Source organism: Anopheles gambiae, chromosome 3 (assembly GCF_943734735.2).
Source record: "Anopheles gambiae chromosome 3, idAnoGambNW_F1_1, whole genome shotgun sequence".
Taxonomy (NCBI): Eukaryota; Metazoa; Arthropoda; class Insecta; order Diptera; family Culicidae; genus Anopheles; species Anopheles gambiae.
Genome location: NC_064602.1, coordinates 62,987,917 through 63,003,851, shown reverse-complemented (window position 1 = coordinate 63,003,851; position 15,935 = coordinate 62,987,917). Strand labels below are relative to the sequence as shown.

At 44.2% G+C, this 15,935-nt stretch overlaps 6 protein-coding genes across 10 annotated transcripts; 1 reads left to right on the top strand and 5 right to left on the bottom strand.

Annotated features, from left to right (window-relative positions):
* Positions 1-654: 654 nt before the first annotated feature.
* LOC3291106 (zinc finger protein ZFP2) lies at positions 655-2,792 on the bottom strand. 3 transcript variants are annotated; one of them, XM_558036.4, is made up of 4 exons: positions 2,374-2,781; positions 1,232-2,285; positions 1,045-1,164; positions 655-973 (listed from the first exon to the last, which is right to left on the bottom strand). In XM_558036.4, the coding sequence occupies exons 1-4, from the start codon at positions 2,533-2,535 to the stop codon at positions 681-683; spliced, it is 1,629 nt and encodes a 542-aa protein (XP_558036.4). In that variant the 5' UTR covers positions 2,536-2,781; the 3' UTR covers positions 655-680. The 3 variants fall into 3 exon arrangements, with proteins under 3 accessions (XP_558036.4, XP_061518005.1, XP_061518006.1); XM_061662021.1 differs by lacking the exon at positions 1,045-1,164 and having other exon boundaries at positions 2,374-2,792; XM_061662022.1 differs by lacking the exon at positions 1,045-1,164 and having other exon boundaries at positions 2,022-2,285; positions 2,374-2,742.
* A 322-nt stretch (positions 2,793-3,114) lies between these two features.
* On the top strand, positions 3,115-5,576 carry LOC3291105 (zinc finger protein 28). Its single transcript, XM_061662020.1, has 2 exons — positions 3,115-3,446; positions 3,514-5,576. The coding sequence occupies exons 1-2, from the start codon at positions 3,282-3,284 to the stop codon at positions 5,380-5,382; spliced, it is 2,034 nt and encodes a 677-aa protein (XP_061518004.1). The 5' UTR covers positions 3,115-3,281; the 3' UTR covers positions 5,383-5,576.
* A 210-nt stretch (positions 5,577-5,786) lies between these two features.
* On the bottom strand, positions 5,787-7,361 carry LOC1275240 (alcohol dehydrogenase class-3). Its single transcript, XM_061662023.1, has 2 exons — positions 7,123-7,361; positions 5,787-7,040 (listed from the first exon to the last, which is right to left on the bottom strand). Exons 1-2 carry the CDS (start codon positions 7,141-7,143, stop codon positions 5,928-5,930), a joined length of 1,134 nt encoding a protein of 377 aa, XP_061518007.1. The 5' UTR covers positions 7,144-7,361; the 3' UTR covers positions 5,787-5,927.
* A 402-nt stretch (positions 7,362-7,763) lies between these two features.
* Positions 7,764-9,205, bottom strand: LOC1275239 (probable RNA 3'-terminal phosphate cyclase-like protein). Its single transcript, XM_314471.5, has 2 exons — positions 8,279-9,205; positions 7,764-8,196 (listed from the first exon to the last, which is right to left on the bottom strand). The coding sequence occupies exons 1-2, from the start codon at positions 9,086-9,088 to the stop codon at positions 7,837-7,839; spliced, it is 1,170 nt and encodes a 389-aa protein (XP_314471.3). The 5' UTR covers positions 9,089-9,205; the 3' UTR covers positions 7,764-7,836.
* Positions 9,206-9,445: 240 nt separating this feature from the next.
* On the bottom strand, positions 9,446-10,917 carry LOC4577821 (peroxisome assembly protein 12-B). Its single transcript, XM_001237560.3, has 4 exons — positions 10,737-10,917; positions 10,185-10,678; positions 9,884-10,105; positions 9,446-9,793 (listed from the first exon to the last, which is right to left on the bottom strand). The coding sequence occupies exons 1-4, from the start codon at positions 10,854-10,856 to the stop codon at positions 9,673-9,675; spliced, it is 957 nt and encodes a 318-aa protein (XP_001237561.3). The 5' UTR covers positions 10,857-10,917; the 3' UTR covers positions 9,446-9,672.
* Positions 10,918-11,244: 327 nt separating this feature from the next.
* Positions 11,245-15,295, bottom strand: LOC1275237 (serine/arginine-rich splicing factor 1A). Of its 3 annotated transcripts, none has more exons than XM_061662027.1 (5): positions 15,006-15,295; positions 14,549-14,921; positions 14,356-14,429; positions 14,183-14,278; positions 11,245-13,145 (listed from the first exon to the last, which is right to left on the bottom strand). In XM_061662027.1, the coding sequence occupies exons 1-4, from the start codon at positions 15,170-15,172 to the stop codon at positions 14,188-14,190; spliced, it is 705 nt and encodes a 234-aa protein (XP_061518011.1). In that variant the 5' UTR covers positions 15,173-15,295; the 3' UTR covers positions 11,245-13,145; positions 14,183-14,187. The 3 variants fall into 3 exon arrangements, with proteins under 3 accessions (XP_061518011.1, XP_061518010.1, XP_061518009.1); XM_061662026.1 differs by having other exon boundaries at positions 14,148-14,278; positions 15,006-15,292; XM_061662025.1 differs by lacking the exon at positions 11,245-13,145 and adding an exon at positions 13,175-14,113 and having other exon boundaries at positions 15,006-15,293.
* Positions 15,296-15,935: the final 640 nt, after the last annotated feature.

Below are 15,935 nucleotides of genomic sequence, written 5' to 3'. Positions count from 1 at the left end.
CTGCTAAAAGTCAGTTTTAGGGATATGTAATAAAAGCTATAATAAAAGCTATAATAAAAAAATATATAATAAAAGCTTCAAGGTTTAAATTAAGTTGCAATAGATAAATAAATAAGAAGGTAAGTTAAAAAAAAACAAAATAAATATATAAAGTATTTTGTTTTCAAAATATTACATTAAATATTTAGTATAAAATATTAAGTTTTTTGTATTATCTACCACGCAGGGTTTTACCATGTCTAATATTTAATAGCTGGGAAAGGAAAAAAAGATGGGAAAAAGTAGTTAGGTAGAAGAATTCGGAAAGGCGGGAACTAATGAAAATGGGACAATGAAACTTGATAACTAAACATCTTATGCACTCAATTAAATGAAGCATAGGCTCTTAAAAAGGGATCATTCTGGTCAAAAACTGTGCGACGGGAAAGGCTAGCAATTACAGTACCAACACTCACATCGATACCACATAAGCATCATTTCTCGTGAAAATTCGTTAAAAAATAAAGATTTGCGTAATACTTACGAACGTAACACGTAACTATTTAGAATGGATAAAATTCCTTATAATATGATTAACAGTTCTGTATGACTGAACAATTCGGAGCACAGAAGAAAGCCATGAAGCCATCGTAGCTAAATAAATGATGCGTTTAGTTTAGCGTTACAAAAAAAATAATTTATTACACATCCAACATATCGCCCGATAATCGGTGCACCATTTTCAGATGCACACGAAGTGTACATTTTTGGAAGAATTTCTTTCCACACACGGGACATTCATGATTGCGTTGTTCCAAATGTCGTTTCACGTGGTTCCTGTAGCAGGCACGCGTCTGGAGACTTTTGCCGCACATTTCGCATTTGAACGTTTTCCCTTCGATGTGCGTATCCATGTGCGCTGTTCGCAAGCTGGATGTTTTATACGACTTGTTGCAAATCGTGCATACGTACGGTCGTTCTCCACTGTGTGTACCTGTGCGAAATAAAAAAAACAGTGAATGTTTTACTTGTACGTCACAGCAGTATTTTTGCTGATCCACATACGTTCATGTAGTTTCAACGAGGCTTGCGATGAAAATGATTTATCACATTGCGAACAGTGAAACTTTTGGTCTAATTTTTTCAGATGTTGTGATAATGCTTTCCAAGAGAGAAACTTTTTATCTGAAATCGAAACCCTCGCCCATGAGTGCATAGGTTTAAACCAACTTAAAAAAAACAATGAACTTACCACAATGTGTACACTCAAACTGTTTCGCTTTGCAGTAGAGTCTTACATGTTGCCTTAAATCGACTCGATCGATTTCCTCCTTACAGTGGGGACAGTTTGGCGAAAGATAATCGACATGCTGATTGCTGATATGTATGGTCAACCGTGCCAGTGAGGAGTACTCGCATCCACAACCCTCCAACGGGCATGGAAACTTTTCCAAATGACTAATGATATGCTGTTTCACGTGCAACAGATCATCATACCCTGCGTCACAGATTCCGCAGACGCCACTGCCTCCCACAATGCGCTTGGCAGGTTCTACATTGTCACGAACACGGCACGGCTCATTCCTAACAACCGGAAAGTTTAGGCATCCGGAACACTGCACGCTGTGGTCACTCAAATCTTGTTCTCGCAGAAATACATATCGGCAGAAGGTGCAAATGAAAAAGTTCATATGATCGAGCACTATTTTAGAATCAATATGAAGCTGCATGTGTTTTGCCAGGCGTGATTTTGAGAGGGCTATCTTTCCGCATATGTTGCATACATGACGATTGCTTTGCACTGATTTTAAATCATCCAATGCAGTTGGTTCATGTTTGGCCACCGCTCGTTCGACGCTGGGTGCCATTTCCAACGCGGACACAAAATTTCCGTCTCCCATATCGGACAAATATTCCTCTGTATGAATGATTGTAGTATCTTTATCCGAATCTTCAACCCCTTCCGGAAATTGGCTAATGAGACATTCCCACATCCCATCGGTAGTTACGGATTCACTGTCATTGCTTAACACAATACCCACCTCCTCCTCCTGCTCCTGCGCCTCCTCGATGGTTTCTTCAATGTATTCCACCAAAGGTGAATGGACTGATTTACTTTCCTCCAAATAGTCACTATCAAGGAAACCACCTTCTTCTATGTGTTCATTAATTGATGTTCGGTGTAACAGCATCTCTCGCAATACACTTTCCGCTCGACTACACTTTTGTTTAAAAACGTGAAACTGGAGAATGATAGATTTGCACGTGTGGCATATTTTACTCGGAAGCTCCTGGGAGTTTTTCACCTGTGAAAAATTAAATCGCACACATTAGCGCATGGCTTTCGCACAAACAACTGTTCTACAAGCTTCCACATTTCCGCCTGTTACTTGCCTGTATGCCGACACAGCTCTCGATCACTTCAACCAGCGGCACAATCCTACCGTCCACAATTGCATCCGCAAATATGTTGAACAGTGCCTCGTTCATATTGGTTTGTGATAAACAGATTCGACACACTTTGTGTAAGTCTATGTCCAAACATATTTCCTTCATTGTCGCTTCCTTAAGTGCTACGGACAAGCGATTTCGCAGAAAACTTCTGCGAGTAGTTTGTTTGTTTACCCTTTTTTAGCTACACATCGGCCAGTTGTGTCAGCTCTATTGCTGGTGATACATGAAGGTGTAAATGCGAATGCGTTCAAAATGGCAGTTGTTCAATTCAATTATTCTTACTTCTTCTCCATTGTTAATTTGTTGTTTTTCTTTTTAGAAAATATTACAAACATCTTAATACAACGTGGAGTTGTGTCTGAAAATGATACGCGATATTATAATAAATTAAAGCGAAATTAAAAATGCCATTTGTGTTGTCATGAGAAAGGTGTACGTATTGCGTTTGGAGTAGGTGTAAATTTCCTTTTTTTATAAACAAGTCGTTTTCGGTAGGCGGTTATATGGAAAAACTGGTTCATTTAAATAAAAAAAAAACAAATGCGAAATAAATTAATTCATCCAACCAATTATTTCGTAATTTGCCTACCAAATAATCAGAAAAAAGAGTCAAATTTAACGGTTTTCAATGCAGTACTAGCGCACTTTGCAGGTGAAGAAGCGGACTTTTCAACCCGACACTATATTTTTGACAGTATTGGGCTGAATCAGTTCTGGTCTCCAGGTACAACAAACAAACGCGCAACAAAAACGAAATCCATTTCCATTTTCAATACATCGTAGCTTCTCCGGCAATATTCAAGCGTATTGGAGGTAAATAACGCCAATTCCGACCAAATTCCCGTACGATGGACACCCAAGAACTGGAATTAACAATCTCTGCCGAGGAAATTTGTCGAGCCTGTCTGGCTGCGGTCGATCGAACGCAGCTTAAACCGATATTTTGTAGTGAAATTTTGGATGGACGCATCGTACCGTTTCCAAGTGTGTTGGAACTGGCTACGGGAGAGAAGGTAACCTTTTATGCAAAGCTCTCTAACGCTGTTTTTACTAACACGCTATCGATCCGTGTAATTGCAGCCTATAAAACATGACAAACTGCCCAACAATGTTTGCACCGAGTGCAAAGGTAAGCTCCGGGATCTGTATCTGTTTGTTAACATGGCCAAAAAGTCCAGCAAACTTATGTATGAAATATTCACCGTTGAACCACCACCAAAACCGGCGGTGGTGGCGTCGAAAGCTTCTACCGACATCAAGCATGCACAGGTGCAAACGGAACCAGTGGCGGAACCAATTTCACCACAGGACATAGACAGTAGCTTACCGAAGGCCGCCAAATGCAATGACATGGGAACTCAGGTTGAACTGGAACACTTCTTGCCTTCCACCGCCGAATCGGGTTGTCAAACAGATGAGCAGATGGAGATGGAAAATATAATCATTTGTTCGGCATCGTCCGGATCGATCAAAGTCGACGACGGTACAACGACACCTACCGTACTGGGCGAAGAGGACGAATCGTCATCGCAGGAGCATGAAATTTTGAATGAAAACTCCATCGATAACACATTGATACACTTTGGCGACGATGAGAACGAGTACGAAATGATTCTGCTCGGGGACGAGCCGGACGAAGCGGAAAACTTTACGTTACATTCCCTAGAGAGCGACGAAAAGAAGCAGATCATTTTGCATACCAGCAGTAGTAGTAGTAGTAGTAGTAGTAGCCCGCACAGGGAGTCAAAAATAATAAACCACCGCAACTCACTGCCGAAGCAGCTCACCAACGACAGACAGAAGCGTTCGTCGCGCAGTGTAAAGAGCGAACATTGCGGCTACTGCAACTTGACGGGCCGTCCAGCGCTGCTCGCGCAACATTTTCAGGTTCACAAGGAAACGCTCGAGCTTTGCTTGGAATCGACCGACTACTATCGATGTTCCGAATGCTTCATGGTATTCATCTCCCAGACACACTTTGTCGACCATGTGTGCCACCCGGTGCTGCCGACCGAGGAAGTTCTCTACCATTCCGATCTGCAGACGCACGAAGAGTTCTACCGTAACGGGATCGTCCTATGCATGCCACGGTTGAAGACGATCAAGAAGATCGGCAACAGGTATCAGTGTGGCCGCTGCATGAAGTACACCACGAACAGTTTCGAAACGATGCGCCTGCACAGTCTGACGCACGAGGCGGAGGACGAAAAAATCGACGATATCGATGTGGTGTGGAAGAGCAACCTGCTAAACGTGATGCACGTCTGTGGCGTGTGCAAAGGACACTTTCCGGACGCAACATACATACGGCAGCATCTGTACTTCCATCAGGACTCATACATGTGCGTGTACGACTGCGGCATGATCTTCGTAAGCTTTCTGCGCATGACGCGCCATTTCGAGCGCAAGCACTTGATGCAGGCGGAATGCGAGCTGACCGTGCCCGATGCTGGCCAGCAGCAGGAACCGGAAGTCGACTATCCGTGCAAACTGTGTGGCAAACTGCTGACCAGCGAAGAATCGCTCAAAAAGCACCTAAAGTACCACGTGCGACCGCGCAAGTACGTTTGCATGGAGTGCAAAAAGAGTTTCAGCCAGCGTAGTGATCTCAACAATCACCTCCGCATCCACACAGACGAGCGCCCGTACGCGTGCAAGCTGTGTGATAAGAAATTTCGCACCAACAGCCACCTGCGGGATCACATGTTCACGCACGAGGAGGTGAACAAGTTCGAGTGCGACGTGTGCCACAAGATGTTCAAGGCAAAGCGGATCCTGGCCGAGCATGCACGGTTGCATTTGGGCAAGAAACCGTACCAGTGCAAGCAATGTTCCAAATCGTTCGTCCGCAAGCAGCATCTTATAGTGCACCAAAAAACACACGACAAGGCGGAAGGCGCTGGGTCTGCGACAAAGGAGGGTGGCAAAACGGCAAAGAAAGCATCGTAAATGGTTGTCTCGTTGGTATTTACAATGTATAGGTCTTTTGGGGACGAGGAACAAAACGTGGAAGAATAATGTTAGGATTTTAAACCAGATCTATGCAGATTTGGGTGAAAACAGACAATTAACAGTAGCTTTAAGGCGCTCCAGAAACGTATTTTAAATAAACGTCATAGTTTTAAGTTTCTCTTAAATTGGAATTAGGTGATACTCGCTTTTACACCGGCATCTACAATCTGATGACAGCTTCACAGTATGCTTGCAAAATTTCCCTAGTCGATTGCAGCACTCCCCTATATGATTGCAAACTTCCACAGCTTGCTTGCAACATTCCCCCAAGTGATTGAACTATTCCCTTATATGATTCGAAACCCTGCATTTCTTTCTCAACTAATGTGGCACAAAACAGCTTTTATATAAAACGGCACGCTTTATTCTTGCTATGCAATAGCGACTTGGTGACAGGAACAGATAAGGTAAGGCATCGATCGAGTTGTGCGATGTAATAAATCCGCTCGGCTAGGCCCCTTTTCGCTTCTCGCTTTTCGCTTCTAAAGGTTCACCACTGAACGAATGCTTTTACCTTCATGCATGAGCGTAAATGCGTCGTTGATCTTCTCCAGCTCCATCGTGTGCGTGATAAATTCGTCCACCTTTAGCTCCTTCTGCAAATATGAGGTGACCAGCTTCGGTACGCTCTCCACACTCTTCCAGCCACCGAAAGCCGTTCCCTTCCAGGTGCGCCCGGTTACCAGCTGGAATGGGCGGGTGGAAATCTCCGTACCAGCCTCCGCCACACCGACAATTACCGACACGCCCCACCCGCGCGTACAGGACTCGAGGGCCGCACGCATCGTGTTCACATTGCCCACACACTCAAACGTGTAATCCAACCCGCCGTCCGTCTTTTCGACCAACACCTGCTGAATCGGCTCCTTGTAGTCATTCGGATTGACAAACTCCGTGCAGCCGAACTGCTTTGCAATCTCGAACTTGGCCGGATTGATGTCGACACCAATAATGCGGCTGGCACCGGCCGCCTTGCATCCCATCGCAACCGCCAGCCCGACAGCTCCCAGTCCCCAGATGGCGCAGGAGCTGCCCGGCTCTACCTTGGCCGTATTCAGAGCCGCACCGTAACCGGTCGGAATGCCGCAACCGAGCAGGCACACCTTCTCCAACGGTGCGCTTGGATCGATCTTGGCCAGCGATACCTCCGCCACTACCGTGTACTCGGCAAACGTGGACGTGCCCATGAAATGGTAGATCTGTTTGCCGTTGCACGTGAACCGCGTCGTACCGTCCGGTAGCACGCCTTTACCCTGCGTAGCGCGCACCTTCGGGCAGAGGTTGGTTTTGGGGCTCTTGCAGAACCGGCACTCGAAGCATTGCGGAATGTACAGCGGGATGACGTGATCGCCCGGCTGGAACTTGGTCACACCCTCGCCAACACTCTCCACCACGCCGGCACCTTCGTGGCCGAGAATCACGGGGAACACGCCCTCCGAGTCTAGGCCGCCCAGCGTGTACGCGTCCGTGTGACACACACCGGATGCGGTCACCTTAATGCGCACTTCGCCCGCTTTCGGTGGTGCCACCTCGATCGTTTCGATCGAAAGCGGTTGCTTCGGCTCCCAGGCAACGGCCGCCTTGCACTTGATCACCTGCGGATGCAAAAGCAAGCGGAGATCAAGCACTGTCCAGCAACATCCGCAGCTATTTCCCACTACCTTTTACCCCATTTACCTGTCCAGTGGTGGAAGCCATGGTTGCGTTTCCGTACCCGTACAAACTCCAAATCACTAATCGCAGTAACCGAGCGAACTGTGTTATCAATTCGGGTAAGCAATGATTTGCCGGTTTTTCTTCACTTTTTTAGGCTGGTCCTGGCCGAATGATCCGAACGAACGAAGTAAAACCCCGAAATGACGTTTTTGACGCAGACATCTGCTTTGCACTGGTGTACACCGTATGGACATATGGATAGTATGGTTAAATATTTTTTCTTCTCTCCTATTTTCTTTCTGTGGTTAACAGTAGAGCTTTTTCTTCTTCATTGCGAATATTTGTGCTATCAAAGGGCAAATTTGATTCTAAATATTGTGCCCACTGTAGTAGCACTGTTCGGTTGGTTTGCAATTCACTGTAGCCAAAGGGAGATGAAGATGCGAATGCTTTACACGCGATATAATGCTAAAACGTACAACTTACAGAATGCAATCGAAACGATGTCGCTGTGCCGATTGTACTCAACAGCCAAATAAACATTTATTTTTATTGTACGGAATAGAATATATAAATAAAATATATTTGGTACCAGGTCCGAGAACTGAATCAATTTAGGAAATTTTCAGGGCTTTTTTACATAAAATTAAATGAACCAGTAGTAAATTAAAGAAGAAATTTATTCCACCAGTCGTATCATAAGGAAAACTCTCCCAAAGCCTTTTCCTTTCCAGATTAGTTGACACGCTTGCTGAAATTACTGTACCCTACACCGACACACGTAAGCATCACCTTGTTAGACCCAGACAGTTCTTCGTCATCCCTTCCCGCCGTCTCATCCTCCTGGTCACCGTTTGCATTTTCTAGCTTAAAAGTGATGGCGAAAAACTCGCGCAAATGCTGCAGGAAATGGATGGTGTATTGCGATAGCGGCCCAATAAGAAACTTGGACACATCCTTCTGCGCCAACGCCATGTACAGCACGACGAGCCACTGGAATGCAGAGTCAACGCAACCGCCTCGGAACACCTCGTCCAACAGCTTCATGCCAGCCTCTCGGCCAAGATCTTCCGGTATGGATGGGTTGCCTTGTTGCTGGCGGGACGAAACGAAAGAGGGCGATTATTCGAAAAGCTTTAAATAAATCAAAATACTCGAATGGCGCACTAATCATTACCTCGTCCATTGTTTTGCAAATAGCTTCCGCGGAAAACATGGTACCGTCGGTGGTTTCGGCCACCAGGTTAATGCCATACCCGGGGCTGTTTCCCGACCGTTTCCCCTTATGCTGGTCCGTGTTGATGTACACATCGGGCAGAAAGTTTAGCATCACGCCTTTCGCATGCTCCACCGCCCGATTTGCCATCGCGGGACTAACTTTGCAGCAGTACGCCGTACCACGGATTCGCTTGACCATCGTTTGCTTCGTACACTGGATTGCTTTGAGCGATTTGCGTACCGGACAGCGGAATGTGATCTCTCCACCGCCTCCCGGCATTATGCCCCGTTTGAGGACCTTCAGCTCAAGCCCTTCGTCGACAACTAGAAAGCGCTTCAGTGCCGGCAGTGCGGACGCTTTGATGTGATCCACCGACGGGCTTTCTTTGCTATTCGTCACGCCGGTCAGTGTGACATCGAGGGGCTTTTTGCAGAAGGGGCCGAGCGCAACCAGCACGTCTAGGTAGTATCCGATGCCCCGTTCCGTGCTACAATCGTGATGGATGACGCCACCGTACAGTAGCCCAGGCTGATACACGAACGAACATCCATCCCGGTCCACACGGGTGATCGTACCGTTGGTAATCTTGTCCAGCAGCTGGAGCAGATTCGTTTCGTACTCCTGCAGCCCCGGGTTCGTTTCGTGATGGGGTCGAATCTCGCGTACTTCGATCGATTTTCCGCTCAGCGTGGAAAGCAGCAGTCGTTGTTTAAGGAAGTTACTCCCCTCGTATATGAGACAACCTTTTTCCTTCCCAACACAGGTCATGATGAGGCACAGCAAGGCGAAAGAAAATACCGTTCAGCTTCGTCTGTTCACCGGCGGAGCACGTTTTCTGTTGTTTTTATCGTAGCTGTCAAACTGCGTGTTGTTGTCGGTGGCAATGATTTGTTTTGATGATTCTTAAGCACGGTATACACACACGCGAAGAAGGCATGTGAAGTTCCACGATGCAGCAACAGTTGAACTAACCCTTGGGTCAGTGTCCGTCGAATCCAGGGCTCGTCAAACTATGCTTCGCGGGCCAAATGAAGGCACTCGAGTGCTTATAATGCGACAGGGAAGAAGAAGTAAAGCTTTAGCAGGAAAATGCTTTATTAATGGAGTTTATAAAGGCACCTGCAATTTTATAAAGGTATAGAATTTTAGAATTTAATTTTTATTTCCATTTCAGTATAAAAAAAAAACAAACTTAAACCATTGCTACACATGCACAGCATGTGCGCAAATTTGTTGCTCACCGTTTTGCCCTTATCTACATTCCATTATCTTCTATTCCATGAAACCCCTAACCATTTTTGGTAAAATAAAAAATGCACAAATAAGCCAGTCAAATGCATTAAATTGCACTCTCAGTCATCATCCCCCGTATATATTCCAATTAAATCATTAATCGTAGCAGGATACTTAGTTATCGGGCATCTGCTTTCTCTTTGAAGGTGGGTAGCAATGCAGCGATAACAATAAACATATCTGGAACAACATTGAATTGCAAACATTGAAACATATTAAGCGAAAGGTTTTGAATGTTTGCATAAGTTTACAGCAAACTAATAGACTTACCCGGAAACGGAAACTGCGGTTGGAATGATATGCTTTTGTAGACAAATCGGGCACACGTTCGCGTACTTGTTTGCATTGGAATCCTGATCTGGAGCGTCCGGAATTGGCAGCTTCGAAAGATCCCCAATATTTGCTTCCGTTTGCCACCACTCGATAAACTGTAGAAAGAAGGCGGACAATTCTAGCCATCGCAAAAGGGCAGCACTTATCATCGTAGCGACTCTGAAAGAGTACACCATTGGTATTATCATTTTGATAAAATCAATTCAATTAGAAACAATATTCGATCCACCTTGCTTACCTCACTTTCCCTTGCAATACATCTTTAAATGACCAACTTTCTTCCTCCTCAGATAGGTACGTTAATCCTAACTCCAGAACACGCAACGAAGGCGAATGAGTTTTGGTAACATTCGCCAAGTACGACACGTAATGAATCAGTTTGGCGCCTTCATAGCACGCCTGTAGGTATGGCAGTAAGCGGAATAATTGCTTACGATGTGCCGGCACATGCTTGGCATTTTCGTAGTCTTCTTTCCACCTTGCGCAAGCTTTCTCCAGCTTGCGGACAGCGTACGGCACCAGGACCAGCACAACAAACGACCAATTCCGATCCTTCCTGCTGAACGTTTTGCTACGTAAAGATTGTCTGGTAAGACCGTAAAACACTTCTGCCAGCGACCCTCCATACTGCTTTAAATAGTACCCCTGTACGAGACCATTAAACACAAGATAGAACTCGTCGTAGTATCGAACCAAACCTCCAAAGACAGCCGGTTTCGCTGTCGCTAAAAACTAATAATACAATCATTAACATATGAAAGGAAGCACATGGAGAATACGCATTACTCACGTCAACAACACGTTTAATGGCAGGATAGAAGGTAATATTCAACGAGTCCGCTGCCAGCACCTCAAACAAAGATGGTTTAACTTCGATGTTCGGCGTAATGTGTGCACCTTTCGCCGCCATGGCTAATTGTTTACGTTTGCCTTGGTTTATCGGAATCAGCTGGCTATTTTGTGTTGTGAAACAGTCTACGTCAAACTTTCTGCCGTTTTCAGTGGTCGACAACTGTTTTTTAAACGACGCTTGGTCATATTCAAATAACTATCTTTTTGAATTCACCACAACTTTCTTTAACTATTTAACGGGTCACGAAAGAGTAGAATGTCGAAAAAATATCTCGCCGAGATAATCGTTTGTAGAATCCAATTGTTGTCATTTTCGAAGATCAGAACCTTGTACAATGCCACCTGAAGAATGATCGTTTTGATAGAGCATTTTAACATTCCCAATCATGTAAATTTTCTGTCGCAGATTTTTGTTTTCTCATGAAAAATGCAAAGTTAAAACACAATTTTGTTCGTTAAAATCATACTTCGTTTAAACTTTATTAGCTTAACCACTGTTAGGTTTAAATATCATATGGCTATTGCCGTTTCGTGATTTTTGTATTTCAATGTTGATAATCTGTGTCGCCTGATAATCCCATGCAGTTGAACCTATTGCTGTAGTGCATTATACTCTCCGTGCGTTTACTTACGATTATGGGGCATGTGGTTTACCATATTCCATATACTGGCTGCCGATCCGTACTGCATCATTATCCAGTTGAAGCAATCGGACGCAAATAGTCTTACCATCCATATAATCCAAATAATGTGGTTTGCTAAAACGTTATTATTTCAAACACTTTTTTGTTTAGCATTAAGGAGCACGTATAGCAAAGAGTGTTTTAAATTCAAGATTTAATTTTTTTAGACATTGAGAGCATGAATGGATGCCATAAGAAAACAATACAGTCAGTATACGTTTGGAGGAAGACAAAACAGAAAGATGGAAGGATCTTTTTACCCAGTCTAAATCCTCTAGTGCTAAGCTGTGAATGAGGGAGTATACAGCTAAGGACATTCCAGAGGTTATGACATATAGAGAGAGAAAGAGTTATGAAATAAGGTTAAATGCTACAGGAAGGTAAAACACGTGTTAATTGAGAAGAAAATCTGATTTTGGGTTACCGAATATTTGCAACTTCCATTTCCAACGTCGATCCAACCTCGGATAAGGGTATTCCTAATGCCTTTTCCCCGCTCTAATGCTGGCTCAACCGCAGCAGACGCGTCCAAAGGTAGAATCATATCGTTCCACTCGCAACAGATACCAACAGTACCTGCCGAAACCTGGGTACGATCTCCAGTGATCCAGTGATCAATCCTCATACGATCAATCCTACTATCCATATCCCTCGTCGTCCAGCGATGGGAAAACAGTTTGGTAAGACTTTGTGTGTGTGTGTTTGTGAACGTCGGTGAGAATGATCAGCAATGTACCACTATTCCAGACCAAACACCTCCTTTCTCCAACGATGATCCCACGAATCCGACCAATCCTAATTACAGTGCAAAGCAATGTGACATCCACCGCATCCACACGATTACTCCTGTGTTTTAAAATACATCCATTCCATTCCTTCCTGTGCATTTCCAGTCCCTCGGTGTCCAGAATTCCTCAACTCTAATGTACAACCACAGCAGTGGTGCCATTTTTCGTTATCCAATACAACGAAACAATTGCTCCAGGCAACGGTCCCGCAACTTCAGGACCGTAAAATAGATTATCCTCCACTTGTAGTGCCGTGAGGTGCTGATACAGTAATACTCTGACAAGTCGTTCGCCATTTCGTTCGCATCTGGTCAATTCAACGAACCGTGCCAAAACAATACTCTCCACCAAATATGTTTTTGCTTCTTTCAGCCATCAGTAGGTCTTTCACCGTTATAACACAGTCAGAGACTGATAACCAGCCAACAATAGCATTGGACCAGGTTAAAAAATGGGCACATTCTCTTCACAAATGACTCAAACAACTTCAACATAGCTCCACAAAGGAAACATGTCCTGAAACAACAAAAAAAAGGAAAACCAATTGATAGTGTTCGAGTCGTGGCAGCTTGTTGTAGAGAGAGAATGATTGAAACAGAAAAAATCTTTCATATCTCACAATAGTGAGATCATAGTGTCTCACTGTGTTTACGACACATCCTGTTCGTCGACATCCCGAAGGAGGCCTACGTAAGGTATCCCGAAGGTGGCCTACGTTTCAAGGTATCTGACGACAACAGCGCAAAACGATACGACTCCCGTCGTTATCGTGGATTTAACGCGCCATTCCTCATCGCACATTTTCATCCTCTGCTGAGCTCTCTTTGGCTCTTTTAATCTTTTAAAACTCATCACATTATATCAATCCTCTAGACCCTGTCAGAAAAAAGAACAAAATAGTAATGTTTAGTTTCATTCTGGCAGCAATTAAGCATGATGGATCTTCTCTTAGCTTATTGGGTTTTAATCGTTTTTGGCTACTGGTCGGGGGGAAAGAAGATAAATGCCGTCGTTTTCTTTTACCATGTCTACTATCTGCTTTACCGACCGAACATTGCCACATACATGGTTTTTTCCTGATGCATAAAATATAACACAATCAATCCTCACCAGCACCCTTAACTATTGTAATATGGTGAACGACGTTGCTTGCCTTACTTTTGAATGTGAACGTTCATCTGAATAAATTTTGGTGCGCAGTGTTGGGGGGGGGGGGGGGGGGGTGGGGGTTGGGGGTGGTAGGGGGCTCGGAATAATAGTTATTACACGCACTAAAATATTTCCACATACATACATACACAAACACACGTACAATATTGCCTTTAGAATGATGCACACAAGGTTGCGTGCTAATGGTCATAACGATTTCCCTGATTATTTTTTTTACCATGCTTACGTGTTCCTAGGCAGAGTTTTATTTTCCTTGCTTGAAGGAATTTTACTTCTGCATCCTATCATATGCGGACATGCGCTGTCTTGTTTTTAAATGTACTGGATTATTGCTTACTGTGGGTACTGTGTTTTCGGCATTTAAGAAGCAACTGAAATTATTTTCCTTTAGCCTAAAAACCTGCCAAAAGATCTAACCGATCGCAGATACCGACAAACAAATGCTCTTAAACACTACTGATTGTGATAGCAAACCGTCACACGTGAAACTATAAATTCTAAAATGCACACTACCGGAAGAGTCCAGAGGTTGTCGCTTTAAACAAAACACGATGCAAACTGTATGTTAGACTAAAAAAAAGCAGAAAAATGGCCAATCACTCTCCCGCCAGAAAGACCGAACTCATTCCCTCTCTCTCTTTTTGTGTGGCGGTACTGTGTTCATTTACGTAAAACTGAAGATAGAAGTAGATTTAGCGTTTAAATTACTTTAGTCATCTTCGGAACATAACCGCGCCATTCACCTGGTTCAATTGTACGAGCGTGAACGGGATCGGGAAACGCTCCGTTGTACCGGCGAGTAAGTTGGCGAACCTCTACGTCGGCGGGGTGAGTAGGATCTGCAGAAGAATGATACGGAAAAGGGAATTATTTTCTAGTACGCCTTTGGAAAAGCAACATAATTCATTACACATACCTATCCCGGTAATCACGCTTGCCGGAATCGTCGTTTCCGGAATCTTCACGTACATGAATGTAGGCAACTTCGCCCTAGGAGACATGGTTTGAGATAGAATATAAAAAATCGGAATCGGAATGAAATTAGCTCGTTCGCAGGTGCTACTCTCTCTCTCTCTCTCTCCCTCTCTCTTACTCGTTTTCTTACTAACCTCGTGTGAGCGAAACCGGGAATCGTCAAGTTTCTTTATCGCGTACTTCATGTCTTCATGACGCAGGAACTCCACCACTCCCGTACCATCCTTGTAAACATCGGCAAAGCACACATCGCCGGCCTCACGCATATGATCTTTCAGATCCTGCCACGAGCCAGACGATGGTAATCCGGTCACCATCACCCGGAACTGTGACCTACGGGCCGGTGGTCCCCGGTTGTTACGATCACCACCCCTACTGTTACGGTCGCTGTTCCCTTGGCGGCTGCCGCGATAGCTACCGGGACCACCGCCTCGTGGGAACTCTACCCGTAATCGGTACCCATCGTAGTCATATCCGTCGCGAGCTTTCACCGCATCGTCAGCGTCACTGCAAACAAAAGAGATTGTTGAAAGGGAGATTGTTTTTAGTTCTTCCTACCTCTTGGGCCGCATTTACGGGACGAAAGTTTACCGTGCATCCTCAAACTCGACAAAAGCAAATGGCGGACCGCGGCGGTTTTTCAGATCGACGAACGTCACTTTGCCAAATTTGTGGAACAGATCTTGAATATCCTTGGTTCTGATGTCTGGCGGCAGATTACCGACATAGATTCGGCACTCGTTGCGTCCGTGAGACATTTTTTTTTTGCAATTTCGTAGATTTTTACAACGGAGATCGAGGAAGATGCACAGCTTTTCTGTTTCCACAAATGAACGCTACACGATTTGGCAGCTCGCGCTTGACATATGGCGCCACAAAAGAAGATGGATGAAATGTTCGTTCAATTCCCAATGACCAAAAAACATCCATTCATCCATTCCAGTCATTTAACCCTGTCACCGTTCAATTAGACATACAACGACAACGTCGCGCGCGACGAAAAATAGCTCAAAATTTCACTCTGTGTAGATCAAAGTAGCTCATTTGATTCAGTCAACCAACTTGTTTTATACAGTCATTATCCGATATACGCTATCGTACGGGACCGAGCACAATAGCGTATCTCGAGTTTTCACGTACAGCGGATTCCTATGGAAAAATAGTTTACACTATCGGTTCAAGGGTTGAAAAATATCGCCACAGAATTATGCATTGATGTTTTTTGTTGTAAAACAGGTATCTTTTGCACAAATTTAATGCAAAATGCTTAAGGAACATTAAGGAAATCCAAAAAGAGTATAAAATAGTTCAAAGAATTAAAGTGTTTGCAAAAAAACACATGGAGCTGTCAAATTTAGAGGAATCGCGTACTGCGAATTCGCGTATATCGAGTATCGCGTACTGCGGATCATTGCTGTATTTGAAAACACACAAATATAGGTTAAAATGTGTTCAAATCTAATTTTTTGTGATTGGCATTAATCTGGCTTGTAAAAAAAACTAGATAACTCGATTATTTCG